This window comes from Thermobia domestica, chromosome 12, assembly GCF_964235325.1.
Source record: "Thermobia domestica chromosome 12, izTheDome1.hap1.1, whole genome shotgun sequence".
NCBI lineage: Eukaryota > Metazoa > Arthropoda > Insecta > Zygentoma > Lepismatidae > Thermobia > Thermobia domestica.
Genome location: NC_137465.1, coordinates 127,852,070 through 127,872,097, shown reverse-complemented (window position 1 = coordinate 127,872,097; position 20,028 = coordinate 127,852,070). Strand labels below are relative to the sequence as shown.

Below are 20,028 nucleotides of genomic sequence, written 5' to 3'. Positions count from 1 at the left end.
CTGTATTACTAACTTTTGTGTTGTAGAAAGGTTCTCGAGTAAAGCAAGCGTCTTTCTCCATCTTCCTTTCTTACTGTTTAAGAAAGGTGTTAGTGTTGGTAATTTAAATTCCCAGTGCACTTTGGAAGGAAAGAGAGTTTCTTGGAGCCACCTTAAAATGCCATAATTTTATAGCGGGTGAGGTAGAAGGTCGAAGTCATCATCTACCCTTTTCGTAGCTCGAGGAACATCTAAAATATCACAGTAATTGTCATTTTTTTAAAAAAGTTAAAATGTCGACTAGGTTGGCTTGCTAAACTATCGACTAATTCCGTACGGAGCAGTAACAAGATTGTTTCGTATATTTTGCGAATGTTAACCAAGGTAGCCAGCCATTTTCCTCCTTGTTAGTAACTATGCTTGCGGTATCATGCTTCATAGCGTGCATGTGCTTTTTGTTTCCCCTATGGTGTCATTGACATTTCATAATCCTCTATTGACATTAGTGTTTGCAAACTTCCGTACTCTTATTAAGGGAGCATTCCTGCAGTACATCTACTCGATGGAGAGAGAGAAAGAGAGAGAGAGAGAAAAAAAGCTTTATGTAAAACTGAAGAACATACGGTATTCCAGTGCTGTCAAACCTACAACATAAATAAATGTCATTATGTATTTGTTATACAATATAATTTTCGACTTGTAGCTGTTTATTCCAAATGCTTGTTTATTTGTCTCCCTAAGAAATTACCTGTTTGTTTATAATTACGCTACAGCCCAAAGAGGCTGTCGACTAGCTGGCTCGAAGTACATACGATATTATCAGGGTGATAAGTGGAAAATATAATAATAATAATAATAATAATAATAATAATAATAATAATAATAATAATAATAATAATAATAATAATAATAATAATAATAATAATAATAATAATGTCTTTGTTAATACGATAGTTTCAACTTCGCGATAGTTTATTTAAGACTAAAATGTTTGGAGCACCAGTACGACAAACATAACTACTACTGTATATGTTTCTATAATCTTTTGAAACTCGAACGTGGGTCTGCGGACCCTGTTTCTTATTACCAAACCCATTCGAGCTACAATGTTGATGCTTTGTTATTATTTTGCGTGTTCTTTTTCGGTTTTCTGTAATGAATGAATTTCCATCTACCAGAAAGAGTCACGAAAATACACCCCACCCAAAAAAAAAAAAAAAAAAAAGAATCCATTGGACGTTTAAAATATAGCAGTATATATTGTATTATGAGTGCTATGACGATGAATTTGGGAACAGCGACAGACGGCAATAGTTTTTGTATTAACCTTCAAATAGTATAGTTTGAGTAAAAATGTCGTTTACCTAATCCAGTTGTTGATGATTTGTAATATACAGTCAGAAATGCGTTTTTTTTTTTTTTGTACATTTAAGTACCTTGAAGTATTTTTTTTTTTTTTTTAAATAATTGATTTAAAATACAATGTATTAATAGAAAATAAGAGTGATTCTGATCCACACCATATTAGTTGCGGAATTAAAATTAACTGTTTGCTCTTCCAGTACGAATAAACCGCATATTTTGAAATGTAAAATAACTCCAATAATATTACAATACATTCTTCACAGTGTCTGTTAACATTCATTCTTTTGTTTCGCTAGAAGATACATGAACAGACAATGAAATTACAGCATTTTAAGTAAACCAATACGCGAATCGACCGTCAAACCATGAAAGCATTTGGTATCCTTACTTTTAACGAGATATTTACATTTGGTAAACAAATAGTTAACTAGATTAGTTTAAGATTAATAGTTGTCAATAGCCACGAACATTATTTAGCTATCTCCATGTTTTTTTGCACTTGTGTATTTGGGTTGAATTACATATCGCAGCAATGATCGATTCGATTGTATGACTGATGGACGTATTTGTTTGTGTAAGATCTTTGCAATTATTAGATGACGTTAATGTTGGTGATAATATTGATTTGGCAGAATTCTTCAATAAAGTGTTTTCTTGATCCGTTTAGTGAACTCTCATTAGTCATTTGCCTGCGTAAAATATTTCGAAGTTTTTAGCGCAATGCGTCAGGAATGAAAAAATTGTATATATATTTAAAAAAAAACTTGTATTATTATTATTATTATTATTATTATTATTATTATTATTATTATTATTATTATTATTATTATTATTCATCTAAGAGGAGTATAATCTAGGCTAGTATACTAGCTCCTCAGTTTGAAATCGATTGCCTTTGTTGAAAGGCATTTCATCTCATTCGAAGAAGTAAATAAAGTTCCGAAACTTGAATGTTGGCTTGGTAGGTGTTTGAGCTGCACACTGCGATAATATAATCTACGGTTAGCGGCTGGGGCGCAGTCTCTGCTAAGTAAACATTCGTCCACGTTGTTTAGCAACAGCGCGGGAAATTATTTGAGTTTGGAAGCCAGAGTAAACAGTTGGCGGAGGAGAAGCGATATTGCAGTTCACTCGGTTCTTATGTGTAAGAGAAGGAAGGGTACCGGAAGAACAACAACACAGCCTACACTCGTTAGTTGCTTTGCCTTGCTCAAGATTCTGTAAGGACGCTGCACGAGAGAGCCCTGCAAATAGACCAAGCACCGTCACAGAAGAGAGACTGTGTTATTTGAGATGTGCTTCTTCTGTCTGAATGAAACAGCATATATGCACTTGAATTGTAGGAATGGTAGAAAATGCTTTTCCTCTTGAAAGTAAATGAATAGAAGGCAAGGAGACTGGTCAAATAAGGCAGAAAAAAAAATATGTTTGGCTACTAGTAAGTCAGGTCATTTTGGAGATTGAGCAAAACACACTAACTATTATAGCGTTTTTTTTTTTTTTTTTTTTTTTTTTTTTTTTTTTTTTTGCAATTTAAGAACCACCAGTCAAATGTTTACAGATTGTAAATTATATTTCAGCACATTTTTTGCAGAGATAGACGTGCAGTAATGGTTTTGAACGAAAATGAAACAAACGAAACACCAAGAAATATTTTAATTATTTAGTATGCTCGTTATTTATTAATTTTATTAAAAACGTTTTACTCATTTGGCTCCCAAATTGCCATTGGGTCTAAAATAAACTAATGTAGTTTATTTACAGAACACTGCGCTAGGAATTACGAATCAAAACAATGAAAAAAAAAAAAAAAAGAAGGAAAACTGATCCCTGAGTATCAGTTTGTTAATTGAAATTTCCTATACCACTAAGCTGTCAGTGACGCCATCTTTCAGATCATGTACTAACAAGAATAATTAATTAGATTTGTAACCCTACACAGAACTTTCCGTGGCCCTTATATGTTTACTGTGTTTTATTTATTCGATTTTTCAGTTTACGTCCCACAATTATTCTGTGAGGCTAAGGGAGATAGTGATAATTCTGGAGAAGTAAGACACCATGCTTTAGAAGTACTTTTCAGCAAGCGCAGCTGCTACCTTTTGTGCAATCATCTGTCTATATACATACCTCCAAATATATGAGTGATGGAATGGTACATAAATGGCTTAAAGCTTTTAAAGATGACCGCAAGAATGTTCTGATGAACGAAGTGGGCGACCTTGTTATCATCACTAAAGACTTGGTGCAGAAAGTTCGCGAAAAAGTTAAAGAGAGCAGACACTTTACGATTTCGTCGTTATCTGTTATTGCTCAGTATGTTTTCTCCATACACTTCACTAATCTGGTAATGAATCACTTTCACGTCTTTAGCACTAGAAAACGAATCACAGCGTATATTGCACAGTCGGCGGAATTCTTACTCGGCGGGGGCATTTTAACTAATCACAAACAAACTTAAACATGGTCGAATTTTTCCATAATGGCGTATGTGTCTTGTCAACAGATGTAGGTCCTTAGCGCGTATGCGTGTATACTGACCACAGCGCTGCAGCGGCTGAATTTCAAAAAAGTACTTACTTAAAAAAAACAAAAAAAAAAACGCCTCGTATATTTGTTCTCTAATTGCCTACCTAAGACAAAATCTTTATCGAAAAAACAGCACTGCAGGGAGAGGCTGTGGAAGCAGCGGTTGCAAAATAAGGCATGTACGGAGACGCTTTTGGGTTGTTAAAATATTTAAAGACTACGGAAGTCTTTCCTGTCTGTTTAAATAAACATAAAATAGGTACGGTACTTACTTTAAAAACACGCCTCGTGTTTGGGGTTTTGTAAGCACATCTGTTGTAAATAGTAAAACAATCATTAAACGAAATCAACTTTCACATTTTTTGAGTACCTGTATTATATATTGAATATATTCCAAAGAATTACAGAATGAATCAGTAACTTCATTCAGTATAAAGAAAATAACACACACACATACATACATACATACACACACACACACACAAAAGTACACTAATTTTATGGGAAGGAGAAATAGAGGACTAGAAGAAAATAAGGATTGATTTTTATTGTTTGGTGCCTGCAGAATTTTTATATCGTAGGGTGTAGAGCACAAACTTTGATTTGATAGCGAAGACCGTCATACGTTCTCCCTTCTAGAAGCAACACTTGCTGTCCCCTTTTATGAAAAGTAGAGGAAACAGAATTACAGAGTGAGGACACGTTATGCTTCTTCTCTCGGCGGACCAGAAAACCAACATCGGATCACTTATTATGTCCCATTGTTTGCTATCTCAATAACCAAAGTAAAGGGAGTGGAGAGAAATGCTGCGAAGAGATGACCCTTCCAAATGTTGTATTTTTCGCATGTGTGATTCCGTTATTACATTTCTTTAGGGAGAAGGGTGGAGGCTTTGGAGGCGCCTGTTTACAGGATAAACACTCGAGTGCTTCCCGAGGGGTTAGCGAGAAGGGAATGATTTCCGGCAGTTCCCCCACCATCTTCTTTTTCTTTTTTAATTTAAAAAGCTGTTGTTGACTTGGGGGATCAAAATCTTTTTTTCTCTCCTTCCTTATAGAGGACAGCAGTTTAGCTGTCAGTAGTAGCAGTGTAGCAAATTTCCTATCTAAAGCAGCTGTTCAACTCTACTTAGTAAACGTTATTCAATTACGTCATTGATATTAGAAAACGTTCAGAATATTGTAAATTTCAGTTGTTTCTGATCTTCACATTTGATTATCGAGTAGTGAAGATTCTCCTAATAAAGTAGATTATTAATTCACATATTTAATTAAGTACGTGCTTCATAGTAATACATACAAAATTACGTTTGCGATTTTTAATTCATTAGTGCCTATAGAAACAGTTATGATTCTATCGAGATGTTCTTTCCATTTCTGAAATTTGGTTATCTAGAAATAGGAGAGATGTGTCTTATAATTACTTTTAAAGAATCAAAACTCAATAAATCATATACTTAACAGACTAAATGTAAAGTTATTATTAAAATTAAATAAAAATAACATGTATTTCTTGTGTTAAATGTTAGGGTAAATTCAGGTTTTGAATTGTGGGTTTTCAGGTTTTTTAAAATTAGTACAGTATAATGCAAGTTTATCTTATATTTAAATGGTGGATCCAATAAGGATATTTTATGGAATAAATAAGTAATTTTCAGCAATGTAAGTGATAATATTGTTTTGAAGAGTCAATACCATTTCCTACTTATCACACTGTCAAATTCTTAGTATCATATTTTACCTAGTAAAGCATACATACATACATAGATTGGAAAAATAGTCTCCTCAAGAAGTCGGCCATACGTGCAGATTTGTTTCCGAGTGATCATTTAACTAGTGGAAGATCAAAGGGCGCAATTTGAAACAAATAGGAGGTCTCACACTTGTATCAGATGAGACATTTTGTGCCTGGCAAAGAGGGCTGGCTCCGTGCCTAATGAAGTCGTCACGCTTGGCGGCCAAGCGGTGGCTGTTCTATCAACCATTTCCTCTCTTTTTTACTTCTTCTTTCTTTTCTGGCTCCCTCTGTCTGTCTTTTCTTTTGGTTGCCGCCTCACTGAGGCCACCAATAGAGCAGAGCCGATGCGCTCCGCTACGCTCAGACATCACCGAGAAAAAGGAAAGGAAATGATGGTTGATCCCTCACTAGACCTTCGAGATTGGCAAACGATGTTGCCACACACACTTTATTCGAAACTCACAACACTACAAGTAATTAACTATCTCTATTTGTTGTTTACATTTCTTCTTCTTGCGTTCGTTGAATTAGGATTCATCTTGCATACATCAATAAAAGTAGCTTAGAAAACAAATTTACATTTGCAAAATATTATCTTTAAAAAGATTATTTTATTAAAGGATTTTTGGCATTTTATTTACCGAAGCTGTACGAAAATATGTTGGCTTTTACTTCGAACAAGCTGCAGAGTACAATAAATTCAGAAATAGAAAACACACCTACGAAAGTAAAGAAGGGACACAGTTGCTCAATAGTGAAGGTTAATCTCTGGTGCAAGAGGTCTCTGGTTCGATTCTAGGATATGTGAGTTTGTGGTGGACTACACTGTATCCATGGGCTTTCTTTGAGTTTTCCCGTCTCATCCACTTTCATTAACCATCCGTCTCCTTTAGCCCTCGGAGCATAAACATGGAACGTAAAATCAGAAATTTCTTTCATTCATTTCAAAGATAAAAAATTCTAAGGTCTTGCGGCACTAAATAAGTGAAATTCTTTCACTTATAAAAGATTATTTGCTAATAACTTTCATATTAATGAACGAAAAAGACTTAAGGGTAAGTTTCATCGTATTAAAAAGAATCATTTGCAGTAATGTCTGTTTAAATCCCTTTTCTGCATGAGAACTGTACGGGTCCGTAAAATGTCTTTAGAGCCTAAAAAGATGTGAACTATTCTATTACATTCCAAAAAGTAGCAAATGAATGAGATCGAACAACTACAAAGCATTCTAACAGAAACTTGTAGTCGAGAACATCTTAAACTAATAACGACCCAAGATGCAGTCATCTTAAACTATATGAGATACAGACCTTAGTTTAATAGGCATTCGAACTGTCTATACTAATACTCCCACCGGAAATCGAACTCCAACTTCCCGCATCAAATGCAAGAACCCTAATAATTCCGTACGCGGAAACTGTTTCACTATGCGTATGTTTATCACTAATTAATCATAACGTGCTTTCATGTGTATTCATCGCCGCTGTATCTACTTCATTGAATGCTTTGTAGCACTAACTCAAACAGTATTATGTTGTTCCCAGGAGGATAAAGTAATTTAATTAACACATTATTAAATGAAGAAAAAAATAACGTACATTCGAAGTTTTGTGTAAAGAGAAGAGCAATACTGTATGCTAACAGATTATGAAAGCTAATTTGAATTTAATAATATGAAACTTGGTTTTAGTGTAATTAAGTAATAAGTTATTCTTTAATATTGGATAATTATTTCGAAATACAGAATATGTTGTTATTAAACTATATTGCACTATGACTCACAAAGGCCTGTTTATGTGGTGTCTGGTTAGCTCATTGGCTTCCATTACTTGCTTCTGGCTAACTAGGATGGAGTTAGCTTTCTCGTCAATTAAAGCAGTTTCTCAATTGCCGTACACCTAAAGCAGAGATGCAAATAATTTGGCTGTGAGATAGGAAAAAACAATATATATATATATATATATATTTGAACAAATAAAACTTATAAAGGTACTGAAGGAAGCTAAATAGATGTGATTTTCCACTTCAGATTTTTGAAAAAAAAAAAAAAAAGTGTCACTGAGCATTTACAGAATATATTGAAACGAGGGTTTAAAAAAAATTAAAAAATGAAAAAAATAATAAAAGCAATTAGCCCGGAAAACATGTAAAATATAATTTTTATTTTACAGTGGGAGGTAGTGGTTTTAGAGCAAACCTCTGCCTTGGAGACTGGCTGCGAAACAAACCACGATGTTTCCAAGGCAACGGAGCCGTGTTGTGTTGGGAGAGTCCCTGGTAGAACACGGTGTGGTCACCGATTTGGCAACCACGCACGCGAACCTCACAAAACCACAGAGCACGCCTGACGTTTTGCGGCTTTTTTGCTAATATTTTTTCCTTTTCATTTCCAACATGACTAGCAAGGAAATGAGGCTCAGTAGTAGTTTTAACAACTTAGATTAAAGTTTAATTTGAAGGAAATTTGTGTTCTAAGCTTCTTGTTTAATGTGGTGTAAATCGAAAGAACATCACTAAATGTAAGTGCTTTTGTTCTTGTTTGCTTTCCAGATCTTCGGGAAGTTTCTAATCTTTTATTGGTTGTGTTGTCGTCTCTTGCAGTGTGACATGTTTGCAATTTGTAATAGACAATTTCAAACAGCGATGAAATACCACTGAAGAGAAAAGAAAAGTTTAGGAAGAAAGCAGAGTTTCAGATATGGAACATTTCTTTATCATGTAATTTTGATACTTTTTTTTTTTTTTTTTTGCCTATACTTGAATTTTTTGATCACGTAAAGTAACGTGAAGTTCCTATTCATGTCTCTTTGAGAACTGTATTGGACTTTCTCGTACATATCCTAGAATATATAGTTCTTTATAAGTTAAAGAAAAATCAGATTCTGCAGAAAACTGTTGTAAATTAAACTAGCTGGTAAGCCTCACCTAGAGGATTTCTTTTTTTTTAAACTTAATATTTCTACCAATTTCTTGAGGCATCTTCTGAGCATACAAGATAACGTGAAAATAAGTAATAAAAGAAGGAAATGTTTCCTATCATTTCTTTTGTAGATTGCAGATGTTAATTAATTAATTGGTTGGAAGCCTGCATGGTAATTTGCTGCTGTAATTACTCAGTTAGTCAAGGTTATTTTTTTTTTCAAAGCTCGGCGATATGGGGTTTAATATAATGAGATAAAGAATTCTGCATAAAGATGATAAAATTTAATTAAGAAAATGAAAGTACTGAATGTGACATTACACCTAAGTAGTTCGTAATAGCAATCGTTACGTTGGTGCTTTCTCAGTCGTGGGACATACAAGAAAATAAATTAAAACTCAAATCGAAATCTGTGATATCATTTTCGAAGTTATTTGTATTTTTGAAAACACTTTTTAAAATAACCTCATATATTATTTTTAAAAATAATAAATAAGACAGCTGTGATACATGAAAGAATATTGAAGTTATTGAATGTATTATTATTGGGTATGTAATAATTGTCGGCGATAAATTGTGTAGCAATGTTCAAAATTATGCAGTTCTTATTTTTGAATAGTTTCTTAATCTGAATATTAACAAGTACATAGTGTTTTTTCTTCATCTTAAAGTACACCTTGCAGGTTTTCAATTTGATAATAATGTTATCAGGCGATCACTGAAGATTATGTTGAAAAAAAAAGAAAGAAAGAAAGCAGATTGTATCTCATATGATCTTTTGCATCAAATATACTCACGGTAGGTAAATAGATGTAGGATAACTGATTTATTAGTGTGGAACATGTGACTTAAATTTCAGCATGAGACTTGATCCAAGCCTCCACCGTGGATCGTTCCCGGTACCATACACACCGAAAGTACACCTGCTAATTTCAAGCCCTAATGAAGCGTATATATATATATAAAAAAAAAAAAAAAAAAAAAAAATTGCTATTATATACTTGTGTGTATATATATATAAATTTTGCAACTTGAATTGACGTAGTTTACATTAATAATAATTTTTTAAATAATAAAATCAGTATGTGTCAGCGTAAAGATGAGGTTATCATCGCAAATTCACTTGTAATTGTATCGCTTCTCGGATTAAAACTTAGATTTCTGTCTCTAACTAGTATAAAGCGAACTTTGGTAACAATCATATTCAATACCCGTTACTAGTAAGTCAGTTTCGTATGATAACCTTAGTACACATGTCATCACCAGTATTCTGGTTTCAGTATTTCTATATTAATAATGTGCGTTTTTATCTTATTAAGACGCATAATTTAAAAGTAAATTATAATAATCCTTCCGTTATGAGCATCTTATTTTGTTTCTTGAGCCAACTATTTTATCAAGGATTACGTATACGAGGTATAAAACATACATAGAAATAAACCGTTTGTACTAATAAAACATGTAACGGTCCGTGTAGTAATCGCTCTTTTTAAGTCGTCGTTTTATTCCCGTTGGCTTTTTCTTTCGGTAGTGGTGAGATATTTTGTGTTGCGGCCGAGAATAAGTTAATAATTCTCGTAAGGATTTCGTCGTGTAGCAAATTATAAATTAAGTAACAAACTATTAATGTATTTGAATGTGTCGCGTACCAATTATTCATTGAGGAAAATAACTATTTTGTTTGAAACGTAGCTATGTTATTAGTAGATTGGAATTCCGTATAATGTGGAACGGTTCGACAAATAGGCCTATATTATAGAGAAGAAAGGAAGCAGGGATAGTAAGAAGTGCAAAAAAAAGGAGGTGGTGAAGTTAACACACGCACTTTCTTCTGTTGAAGAATAGAAAAATATCCTTTCTGGTTTGCATAATAATTGTATTGGAAAAGGAAGAAAAAACTGGGAAACAGATTTCATGTTGGAATGATAACTTTGCCACCTTGGTGAGGAATCGTGCCGGGCAGTGGTTGAGCTGAAGCTTTTTCTCCCCGTCATTTTACTTCCACTATTTTCGGTGGATTTCGCTACACGCGATGAAGTGGCGCCTTCCTGGCGGGCGCAGAAGAGACCGTGAATTCAAAAGGTGCAAGGAAATGGGAGGAAGTGACGTGGGAATTCCTTGTTTCAGCGCTCAAGGAATGATGATCCGTGACCCGCCTGCTTGCTTGCGTTCCGACTTTTTTGTAGTTTTCATTTCTTTTTCCCTTAGTTTCTTCTCTTCTTTCAAAAGCAGTTTATAATTAAAGCCGCGAGAAAGCGTGTCCAGTTAGTGTAACATGAACATGAGTTGGCACGTTTCGACCTCAAAAATTCGCTATTTAGATACAATACAATAAAACTTCCCCCCATTGTACAAAGTTTCTTTTGACCACCCTGCGCGACAGTTTTCTTATAATGAAAACAAATACTGCAGTAGTATTTAAGAGAGGAAAGATATAAGATTGATTATATAGCCTAGCTGGCTTACGAACAAAGAGGATTCTTTTAAAAGGTACTTTTGTTTCAGATTCTCAAAAGCTCTGGAAAAGGGATAGTTAATTCTACGCTATTCTTCTCTCTCTCCAATTTCATAAATAATAGTAGAAAGTATATTATTTGAATTTAAAATTATAATAATATTTCAATATTACGTAATACATTTGCTAATTACTGGTGTTGATGAAAAGATAGTTCGATATATAAAATTTAATGACGATATAATATTTCAGAGTATGTAAAATGTGTCACTCTTCTGCATACATGACCACTCCTTTAATGGTTATGTTAGTCTTAACATTTCATGGTGAAGTCGTATCATTGGATAGAGGTTGCTTCCTTTCTCGAGCGTAATTCAAATTTGGGGCCACTTGTCTCAAAGATAAGCATTCAGCATCATGAAGTAACTTTACGCGTGATTTCAGTATGCATATTCTGTTTAGGAAATTAATACGTAACTTAGAATACATAACTTAGAAATTAATACAGCTATAGCTTGAGTTTCTTTATTTCTTTTGGTTTTATGTGAAATTGATACATATTTGTGATATGATAAATATAACGATCTGTGCTGAAGGTACTCCATTCCACCAATGGCCAACTATTTTCTTTTATACAAAGGAATATATGTAAGCTAGTCTACATTGGATAGATGTCTGTAAAATCAACGATGATAACATATGAACATACCAGAAATTATTCTTCAGATCTCAACATGCGTGGCCAAGTTCTAAATCTTAAATGATAGCAAGACCTAATGTATGATCCATTAATGTATTCTGCGTTATTATTATTATTGCAAGGATTTTAAACAATTTTTGTGTGTTGACAAGAGTCAGTGGAAGAGCAGCTTGCGGCTGATCTCGCCCGCTCATAAAATCACTTTTTATTCAGTCTAATTGTATATTTAGAATTTACGTTAAAATATAAACTCCTCGAACGCCGTTGCTCGATCTAGTATTTTTGGTATATGTACTAAAATAGAATACACTCAAAGAGTACCACAAAATTCAACATGTTATTGATTGAAAATCACCTTGTGTCAGAAACTTTCATAAAACTTATTGAAAAGAGCTTTGATAGTTTTTTTTTTTCTGTACACATCAGTTTTCTTCATGGAGGAAGCAAAAGATTTAAAAAGATAGGGCATGAAGGTGAGAGATTATGTAGTAGCTCTGAGGTAATAATCCAGTTTTGGTGTTCCCCCTCAACAAGTCATAATAAATATTGTTGTAGGAAAAGTTATGAAAACATGGGGGTAGGCGTATAGGAAACAAAAGAAATTGCTTCACAAGAGTTCGAGATCTGTGGGGTGAGAGTTTGTTCAGCAGTGGGGGCACTTCTCTCCTTTCTTCTTCCATCTTGCTTCTGGTTCTTATAGAACTCCCTTGAATACATGGGCGCAGCTGCTACCGTTCCCAACATCAAACATGGTCTGAAGTCAATAGATCCTCTTTCCCTCATCCGTACATAGAGGGCTTTCTCTCCCCTTATCACTTCGATCGTCTTCCAGTGTCCCTCGACCCTCCTTTATTCGCGAACACGACCATCAAATCCACTGCTCATGCAGAGTGGCTAGATGGATGGGGGAGAACTAAGCAAGCAGGGAGAGATACACCGACTCGACCCGACCCAATCCATCTTGGGAAGCGTCGAGGGAGCTGTATTCTGCCTTCAGATGTTGCGAAATGTTTGATATAACGACCTTTCCCTATCTCTTTTGTGGAACGGTAATTGTTGAGGGGAAAGAGAATGAGGAGGGCAAGCAAGGTTTTTGGGTCGGAAACCACTTTCGAATAAGGTTTGTGAGTAAGGGAATAGGGAAAGGAGTAGTAGCTGATTTGGTTTGCGTACGAGGGGAATGAGAAGTGTGGACGCTCCATTGAATTCTCGCCTTGATCATCAGTCTAATGGGTGCGAGTGAAGTCACAGTCTCTCTCTCTCTCTCTCTCTCTCTCTCTCTCTCTCTTTCGTTTTCTCGACTTCTTGGTTACCATGGTGACGGAGGTAATGTTGCTCATCGGCATAGCCTGTGGCGGAAATAGTGTAACTTCGGTTGAGTGGCTGCAGACGCTGATCGGAATGAACTTTTTTCCCCCTTAAAATATCTTCCAATTCGATATCCGACCATCACTTAGCCAACACCATTAAGACTTTGTCATGATTTCCAGCGGGGTTTTCATTCCCATGAGATACAGTGTAATATCAGAGAATCTTTAAAAATCTGCTCTTCTTTAAGTATATCTTCTATTCATTTCTTTCTAACTGCATGTATTCAAACAATTTAGAACACTAGAAATAAGGTTGGAACTATAAACAATGTCAGCTAGAGAACCTGATTCAAATATGATAATATCGGTTAACTTGATTTTAATTTCTAAGCTTTCATTATGAACAAATATATATTCTGACGTACGCTAAATAAATTCTCTCGAGGTTACAAATGTCAAATGACTTGAATATGACATATTTGGTGTTCGAAACATTATTAAACATACGACAAAAATATCTATTATTTTATAGAAACAATATAGTTATGTGATAAATTTGATGTTCGAAACATTGGAAGTATTAAACATACGACAGAAATGTCTTATTACTTTACAGAAACAGTATAATTATGTCCAGACTGGGACTTAGTCGTATTAAACTCTAAAGTATCAATTAAATATGTAATAAGCATAATTTAAAAAGTTCAGTTTTTGGTATTCCATCCCTGTTTTTATTTATTTTATTTGAACTTATATTTCAAACGCGCTGACTGCGTTCATAATCAGAGCTCAAGATGATAATGAACGCAGTCATTGCGTCTGGAACGAAGTTCAAATAAAATAAATGAAAACCCGGATGGAATACCAAAAAAATTGAAATTTTATTTAATTATAGATATCTCTGTGGAGGTTATGTAAAAAATGTAATAAACATGTTAAAATATACCCGAAATACACCCGATAAAGCTAAAAATACACACCACAATATTTGCGAATTCTCAATATGCGAGGAGTTAATATCTTACAGACAATATCATAAGTGTGGGGTGATGATATTAGATATTATGCGTTTTGGCTAGGAAGGGTGAACTCAACATCATTATTTTTTTCATTTACATAAAGTAATAATAATGGTAACAAATTTTAACAACAACCACAATAATAATAAGTATTTGGTAGAGTAACAATTGTTTATTGAATTCGCCTTTATAAAGAAAATTTAAGATATATTTTTCCCCATTTAAATCTTTGTTAAGTTTGCTCTTATTATCCGGAACGCCTCATATCTTTGATCCACATCTTGGATTCCCTTTTTAGCAGTTATCTTTTCGGTTGGGAATGATTCTTCAGTGGGTTGTCGTGCATCTAAGCGCATTTAATGAAATATTCCAACAAATCAGCTTAAACACCCGGAAAAAAAAGAGGAAGAGTCCCGATATTTTTTCTTTCCTTCATGACAACAGCATTTCAATAGTCGTGCATAAACTTTGATATTTTGAGGTGTAAAATGGTGACACATGAACGTGATGTATTTTGTGCTTCTCATCCATCGCATTTGAGACCAGCTGAGTTGGCACAACATTGAGAGATGTCAGCAGTTTCAAGAACGTGACGCAGGAGGCATCTTGATTTAAACCTGTTGAGGTGCGGCACAACGTAAAAGACATAGCGAAAAGTGATGACAATCTGAATGGCAAGTAGGGTTGACTGGAAATAAGAAACAAGATACAAGCTTGTCATAAATGAAAGCGCCTGAGCAAGCAATCTGTTCGTAGTTTTTTTCCTTTATCTCTTTATTGTGTGTGTGAGAAAACTGTATCAAGAGTGCTATAAAACTATAATGTCTGAGTCGTTATTGAAAATTAAGTTCTTAGAAATGAAACCAGTTGTTGTTTACTAGTTCCATTTCTTTAAACTCGATTGCGCTCGTAACCTTAAAAATAGTTGGCCAATATTCTTTAGCAGAATAGGCGAATGATATCAAAATGTTTACCGTTGTCCACAAATACATCTTCAAATTAACTGTGGCATCATAAGCTTATGCTACAAGTTTTTTTCACAATGACGAATATCTCAAGAAGTTTGTTTTACTAAATACACACGTACAACAGGTGATTAGAGCACATCTTGTTGCGCATGATTTTAGTTGGAGTAATAGAATTTCAGATTAACACAGCGTCATGAGGCATTTTGGAAACTACTTCAATTAAGAGGTACTAATATTCAATCTAGAAAGCCAGAAATAACGCCAGCATCATTTAACTAAAAGTCGCCTGGCCAGCAATAGCCCAACTCAAAACGTTGAGTTTGATTCACATGAAAGTTGTTAAAAGATAATGATTTTTATCATTTAAAATATTAAATGAATAATAATAATTAAAACATTTTTAAAAAGAAAAAATGCACAGAAATAAAGGCGAGTGTAGTAAAAGCTCTAAAATACAATAATTCAGTTCATGATCATTTTAATATTACACAGATATAGGTTTTCGAAATTTGTGTAATTGAAGCAGCAGAAATATTAAATACTGTAGCAACTAACTTGTGTATATAATGGATCGAAGGATATCTATAGAAAAATCATTGTTAACGAAGTTTAAACGACTTCAAAAAAAAAAAAAATGCTTCTTCTGATTACATATCCTCTAAAAAAAAATTCAACAAACGATACACGAAATTATATATGTTAGTTAATTTTTAGTAGTTAAAATAAAAAGATACCTCATATTTTCAGGCGTATTTTTTGACACCTACAAAAGAAACATTACCTGATCCTGGATTATATATACATATATATATATATATATATATATATATATATATATATATATATATATATATGCATGTATGTATATTGAATGTGTGTGTGTGAATACTACAGGGAGGAGGAAGAGGAAATATTTTAACATGAGAAATGGAAACTTAGTAAATAGAGTGTTCCAGAGTACAAAACATTCCACTGAAGAGCAGACAACAATAGATTGTGTATAGTCATGGTAGATGCTGGGCGAATTCATTGCGTCTTTCAGTCCTCTTGACAGAACTACAAAGTCTTTGCAAAACGTCTATGTAAAATAGAGTTTAAAAAAGTAGAGAGAGAGAGAGAGGAAATCCGCTTTCTATCTTTCAGGGAAGAGAGAAACAGAATTCATTGAGTTTGTGAGCTTAGGGAGGAAAGCAGGAGGGAACAGCATCTTCTTCAGTCGATGCAGTTAGTTGTTGGGGGTTAGAAGAGGAAAGGCCGCAGGAGTCCCTTGGAAACAGTCGAGCATTTTTCTTTGTTTGGCCAGAGCCTTGGTTAAAAAAAATAAAATAAAAGTCCTCGGCAAACACTTCTCCTTCGTCTCATCTCGTCTCTACCGCGTAGTTCAACCTTCCTTCGTCTCGAGTCGAGTGCTTGCTCATCACCAGGGGACGGACATATTGCCTGCTTTTCAAGTTTTCAGATATCTTCAAATATTTACTTTCATTGTGTGGGGAACTGGGTTGGCTTTATTTGGAAGTATAAAAGTTGGCAGAGTTCAGAGTGGTCGAATCCAGGATAGAGCAAAGTTTGGTTTTCGAACTGTGAGTGCTAGAAAGAGAGAGAGGGGGAGGGATGGAGGGATGGAGCGAGAGAGAGAGAGATAGGAAAGAAGAAAACGAACAGAAAGACATGGGAAGAAACAGATGCTTCTTACACACACATAAGAGATATAGACAGGTCTCTAATACCCAGCATTGAAAGATATCTTCCACAAGATGTAGATTATATCAACAGTACAATACAATACATACTTAGACTTCATTGTTGATTCATGCATAGTAGTTGGCAATGGCATACATTTTAGTACGACCAGGATTTTCCCCCTTTTTTTTGTTCGAATGGCTCTAGTAGTGGAAAAGATCTCCAATGGCGAAACGAAAATCAGATTCGAGATTTACACATTACTTAATCCTTGTATGCCGAGGAGGCTGTTGATCGGTATCAGTTCGATCGTTCTGTAACCAATAACATTACAGAAAATCGAATTTAAAATGATGGGACTAGACCACATCGAATATGTAATATATAGTTGAATCATGTATAGTCAGCATATCGTTATTCTTGACTTTATCGAATGTAGATTGTAATTTAATACAGGGTGTCTACTGATACTTGAAAGACTGGAATTTTGTACTGATATTGGGAATACTGAAAGTAATATACTGAGCAACGGAGCGGAATCAAAGTTTAATTTTTTTATTTAGAGTTTTCTAGGAGTGTTATTTATTTATTTTTTGGATCCCTACTCAAATCGTAGATCAGACTTTATATAGTGTCATTATTCGCTGTCCTCAGAAAAAAAAAAAAAAAAAATCAGACATTTGTTTTATGTCCCTTTCCAGAGCCAGACTATGATGGGATGTTGGATTGGGATACCGTCAACTCCGCCAAACATGTAATCACCTCTGAAATTAGACCAGTAGAATATTACACATTTTATTTCTATACCTGCATTAAATAAGCCATTGCCAACTTGCCGATATATGGTCTCAGGGCACACTTTGCACTAAATCGTCTTCTATCGTTATTCTTGACTTTATTGAATGTAGATTGAAACTTAATACAGGATGTCTACTGATACTTAAAAGGCTGGAAGTTTGTATCGATACTGGAGATACTGAAAGTAATATATTGGAAATTATTGTGTAATACTGGAGAAATGTAAAAATCCCTTTGAGACCCTTCAAGATGGCAGTCCCATCATCTCTCAAAGGGATTTTTGGTGGTAATAAGGTTAGATAACGATCAGGTTAACTGGCCAAACATCTAGAAAACTACACATACACACACAAATGAGTGTACACTATACAGGCATTCTGAAAGAAATAACTTCCAGGAAACACTTATTGTTCTTTTTTCGTCTTCTTTTTTATTTTATTTTATTTTTACCCACTTGTTTATCTACATTCTTTCTATTAGAATGTTGAAGAAGACAGCTTCTTCAATATATTTTACTGGCTGTTAAATATTACATAGTACAGTCGTATGTGGCATTTGCTTTTTATTTTTTCAGTTTACCGTTGTATAGAAATTTTTCTAGCAGGACACTGGAAATATTCATGTCAACTCCAGCAGACACCCGGTAAATACCATAACAACGAAAACAAGCCTTCTGTCCTTTCGATTGACTACTTTGGTGCAACTGGACTAAGAGCAAACAGCTTGATTGCGAAAGTTAGTCCAAGTTAAACATTAAATTAATACGTAGCACCCATATTTCTAGTTTTATCTTTGCGGAAATAATTTTCTCCCTAAGTATTCTGATGAAAAAATACAAGAGAAAAAATTTTGCACTTTACATTGAGTTAAAAAAGAAAAACAATAACCTATTGAATACTCAGTTCCACTGACCTATAAACGTGTTTCTCTTAAGTACACATTTCTTTAAGCTGTGGTATAACAAAAAGTAACTAAAAATAAATAAATAAATAAATAAACTACAGTAAACAAAATTGTGAAGCATATAAAACGATTATGGATGATTATGTAGCATTTTTTGAAGAAAAAAACTAAACTATTTTCACGCGTAAGCAATATGATGGTGATTTACTATAGCTGAACGAATTAAGTGTTTTAAGTGTAATTAATTAATGACAGTAAGGAGTATAATAAATAATTTGAAGCTTGCGTTTAATTCCTATAATATCAAAAAGCTGTGTTAGTCATGCACGCCTTCCCGAGGTGAACACGATGGTGTTATTTATACAGTCAGGAGTATGTAAATAGCGCAACAGTGTTCTCTTGAAGAAGGGATGCAAAACTACGTTGAAACAACAGAAGAAATTATTATAAGAACAAAATGTAACCTTCAAATTATATTCTTGTAGTTTTATAGTAGTGTCTTGAAGTCATAATTATTGTTGTAACTTTACTGTTATTTTTCTCTTTTCAGACTGAGATAGCAAAACGACTGAATGCCATAATCGCCCAAATTCTTCCCTTTCTTTCCCAAGAGGTAATTATTCTGATTCATTTAGTTGACTTAATATTATTGAAACACAGTCACATAGTTTTATTTGCCAAATAGAGCATAGTTCACTCCAGTCACTAGCTTTTTGATTGTAGCATAAGTTATCTTTTCATCATCAAGGTACTGTGTAAGTTTATTCAGGTAAATAAGAAACGGCGAATTTATAGCGACACCGATCTACTGAAATCGTAAATATATATCCTCCCCGCATATTATTGAAATTTATATTATCCATCTTTAAGTTCGTTCCCAAATTTCGTTCATTTTACAGTAATCAAAAAAATCTTCGCTATCTCTCGTTCTTCGCTCATGATTTTATCGGTAATTTTTTAGAATTATTTCGTTCAGTTTTTGAATTCTTACAATAATACAGTTATTTTAATCATGTTGAATGTGTCCCAACACTAGAATTCTATTAGATTAATTTGAAGTCTTGAATGCAAATTGAAATATTGAATTTCAGTTATTCTACAGCTCAGAAACTATCCAGTAATTACTTAGTAGTTCAATACAAGGCATTATACGGTTATAATGCACGGCAGACAGGGATTTGTTTCCCAGTGGAAGCTCATGTGGTTTCCATTCCACATTACGCTCTAGGTCTTCGTCGTATATAGCCTCGGTGCTGAAAAGGAGGCACGTTCAACTCTAAATCAACCAATTAAACGGAGAAAAGATTAAAGACTTTATTTAATATTACAAAACATAAAATAGTAGTAATGTAGAATCCAATACTGGAAGCTAAATGTGCATGTTGTAAATAATAATGAAAAAATAAATATTTATGTTTTCAGCCAGTTGCTAAACTCGCTTAAGATTAGAAACTATATATAAATATATGTACAAATGTGCCTATGTATACATTATATATATAACAGTCAAAATACATGCTTAATATTGAAAATAATATTAGTGGACATAAGGTGTAAAAGTCAACAGCTAAAGTGTAGGTTGAAGGATATTATTTCATGCTAGGAAGCTTGTAGCGGAAGTTAAAAGAATGTTACTTATAAAGTAGCAAAGAGTTAAATTATGT

At 33.9% G+C, this 20,028-nt stretch overlaps 1 protein-coding gene and 1 long non-coding RNA gene across 7 annotated transcripts in view; one reads left to right on the top strand and one right to left on the bottom strand.

Annotated features, from left to right (window-relative positions):
* LOC145666637 (transducin-like enhancer protein 4) overlaps nucleotides 1–20,028 on the top strand; it is a 355,168-nt gene that overhangs the window by 164,678 nt on the left and 170,462 nt on the right. For all 5 annotated transcript variants that reach the window (XM_081734087.1, XM_081734089.1, XM_081734086.1 and 2 more), the window contains exon 5: nucleotides 18,915–18,977. In XM_081734087.1, the coding sequence (XP_081590213.1) occupies nucleotides 18,915–18,977 (63 nt within the window). The remainder of the gene's footprint in view (nucleotides 1–18,914; nucleotides 18,978–20,028) is intronic.
* LOC145666638 (uncharacterized) overlaps nucleotides 7,383–20,028 on the bottom strand; it is a 52,291-nt gene continuing 39,645 nt past the window's right edge. Inside the window, exon 3 of one of the 2 annotated variants that reach the window (XR_014127800.1) lies at nucleotides 7,383–7,509. This is a non-coding gene — a long non-coding RNA (uncharacterized LOC145666638). Of the gene's footprint in view, nucleotides 7,510–13,868; nucleotides 14,704–20,028 lie in introns of those variants that run through there. The other variant, XR_014127799.1, reaches the window with a different exon arrangement.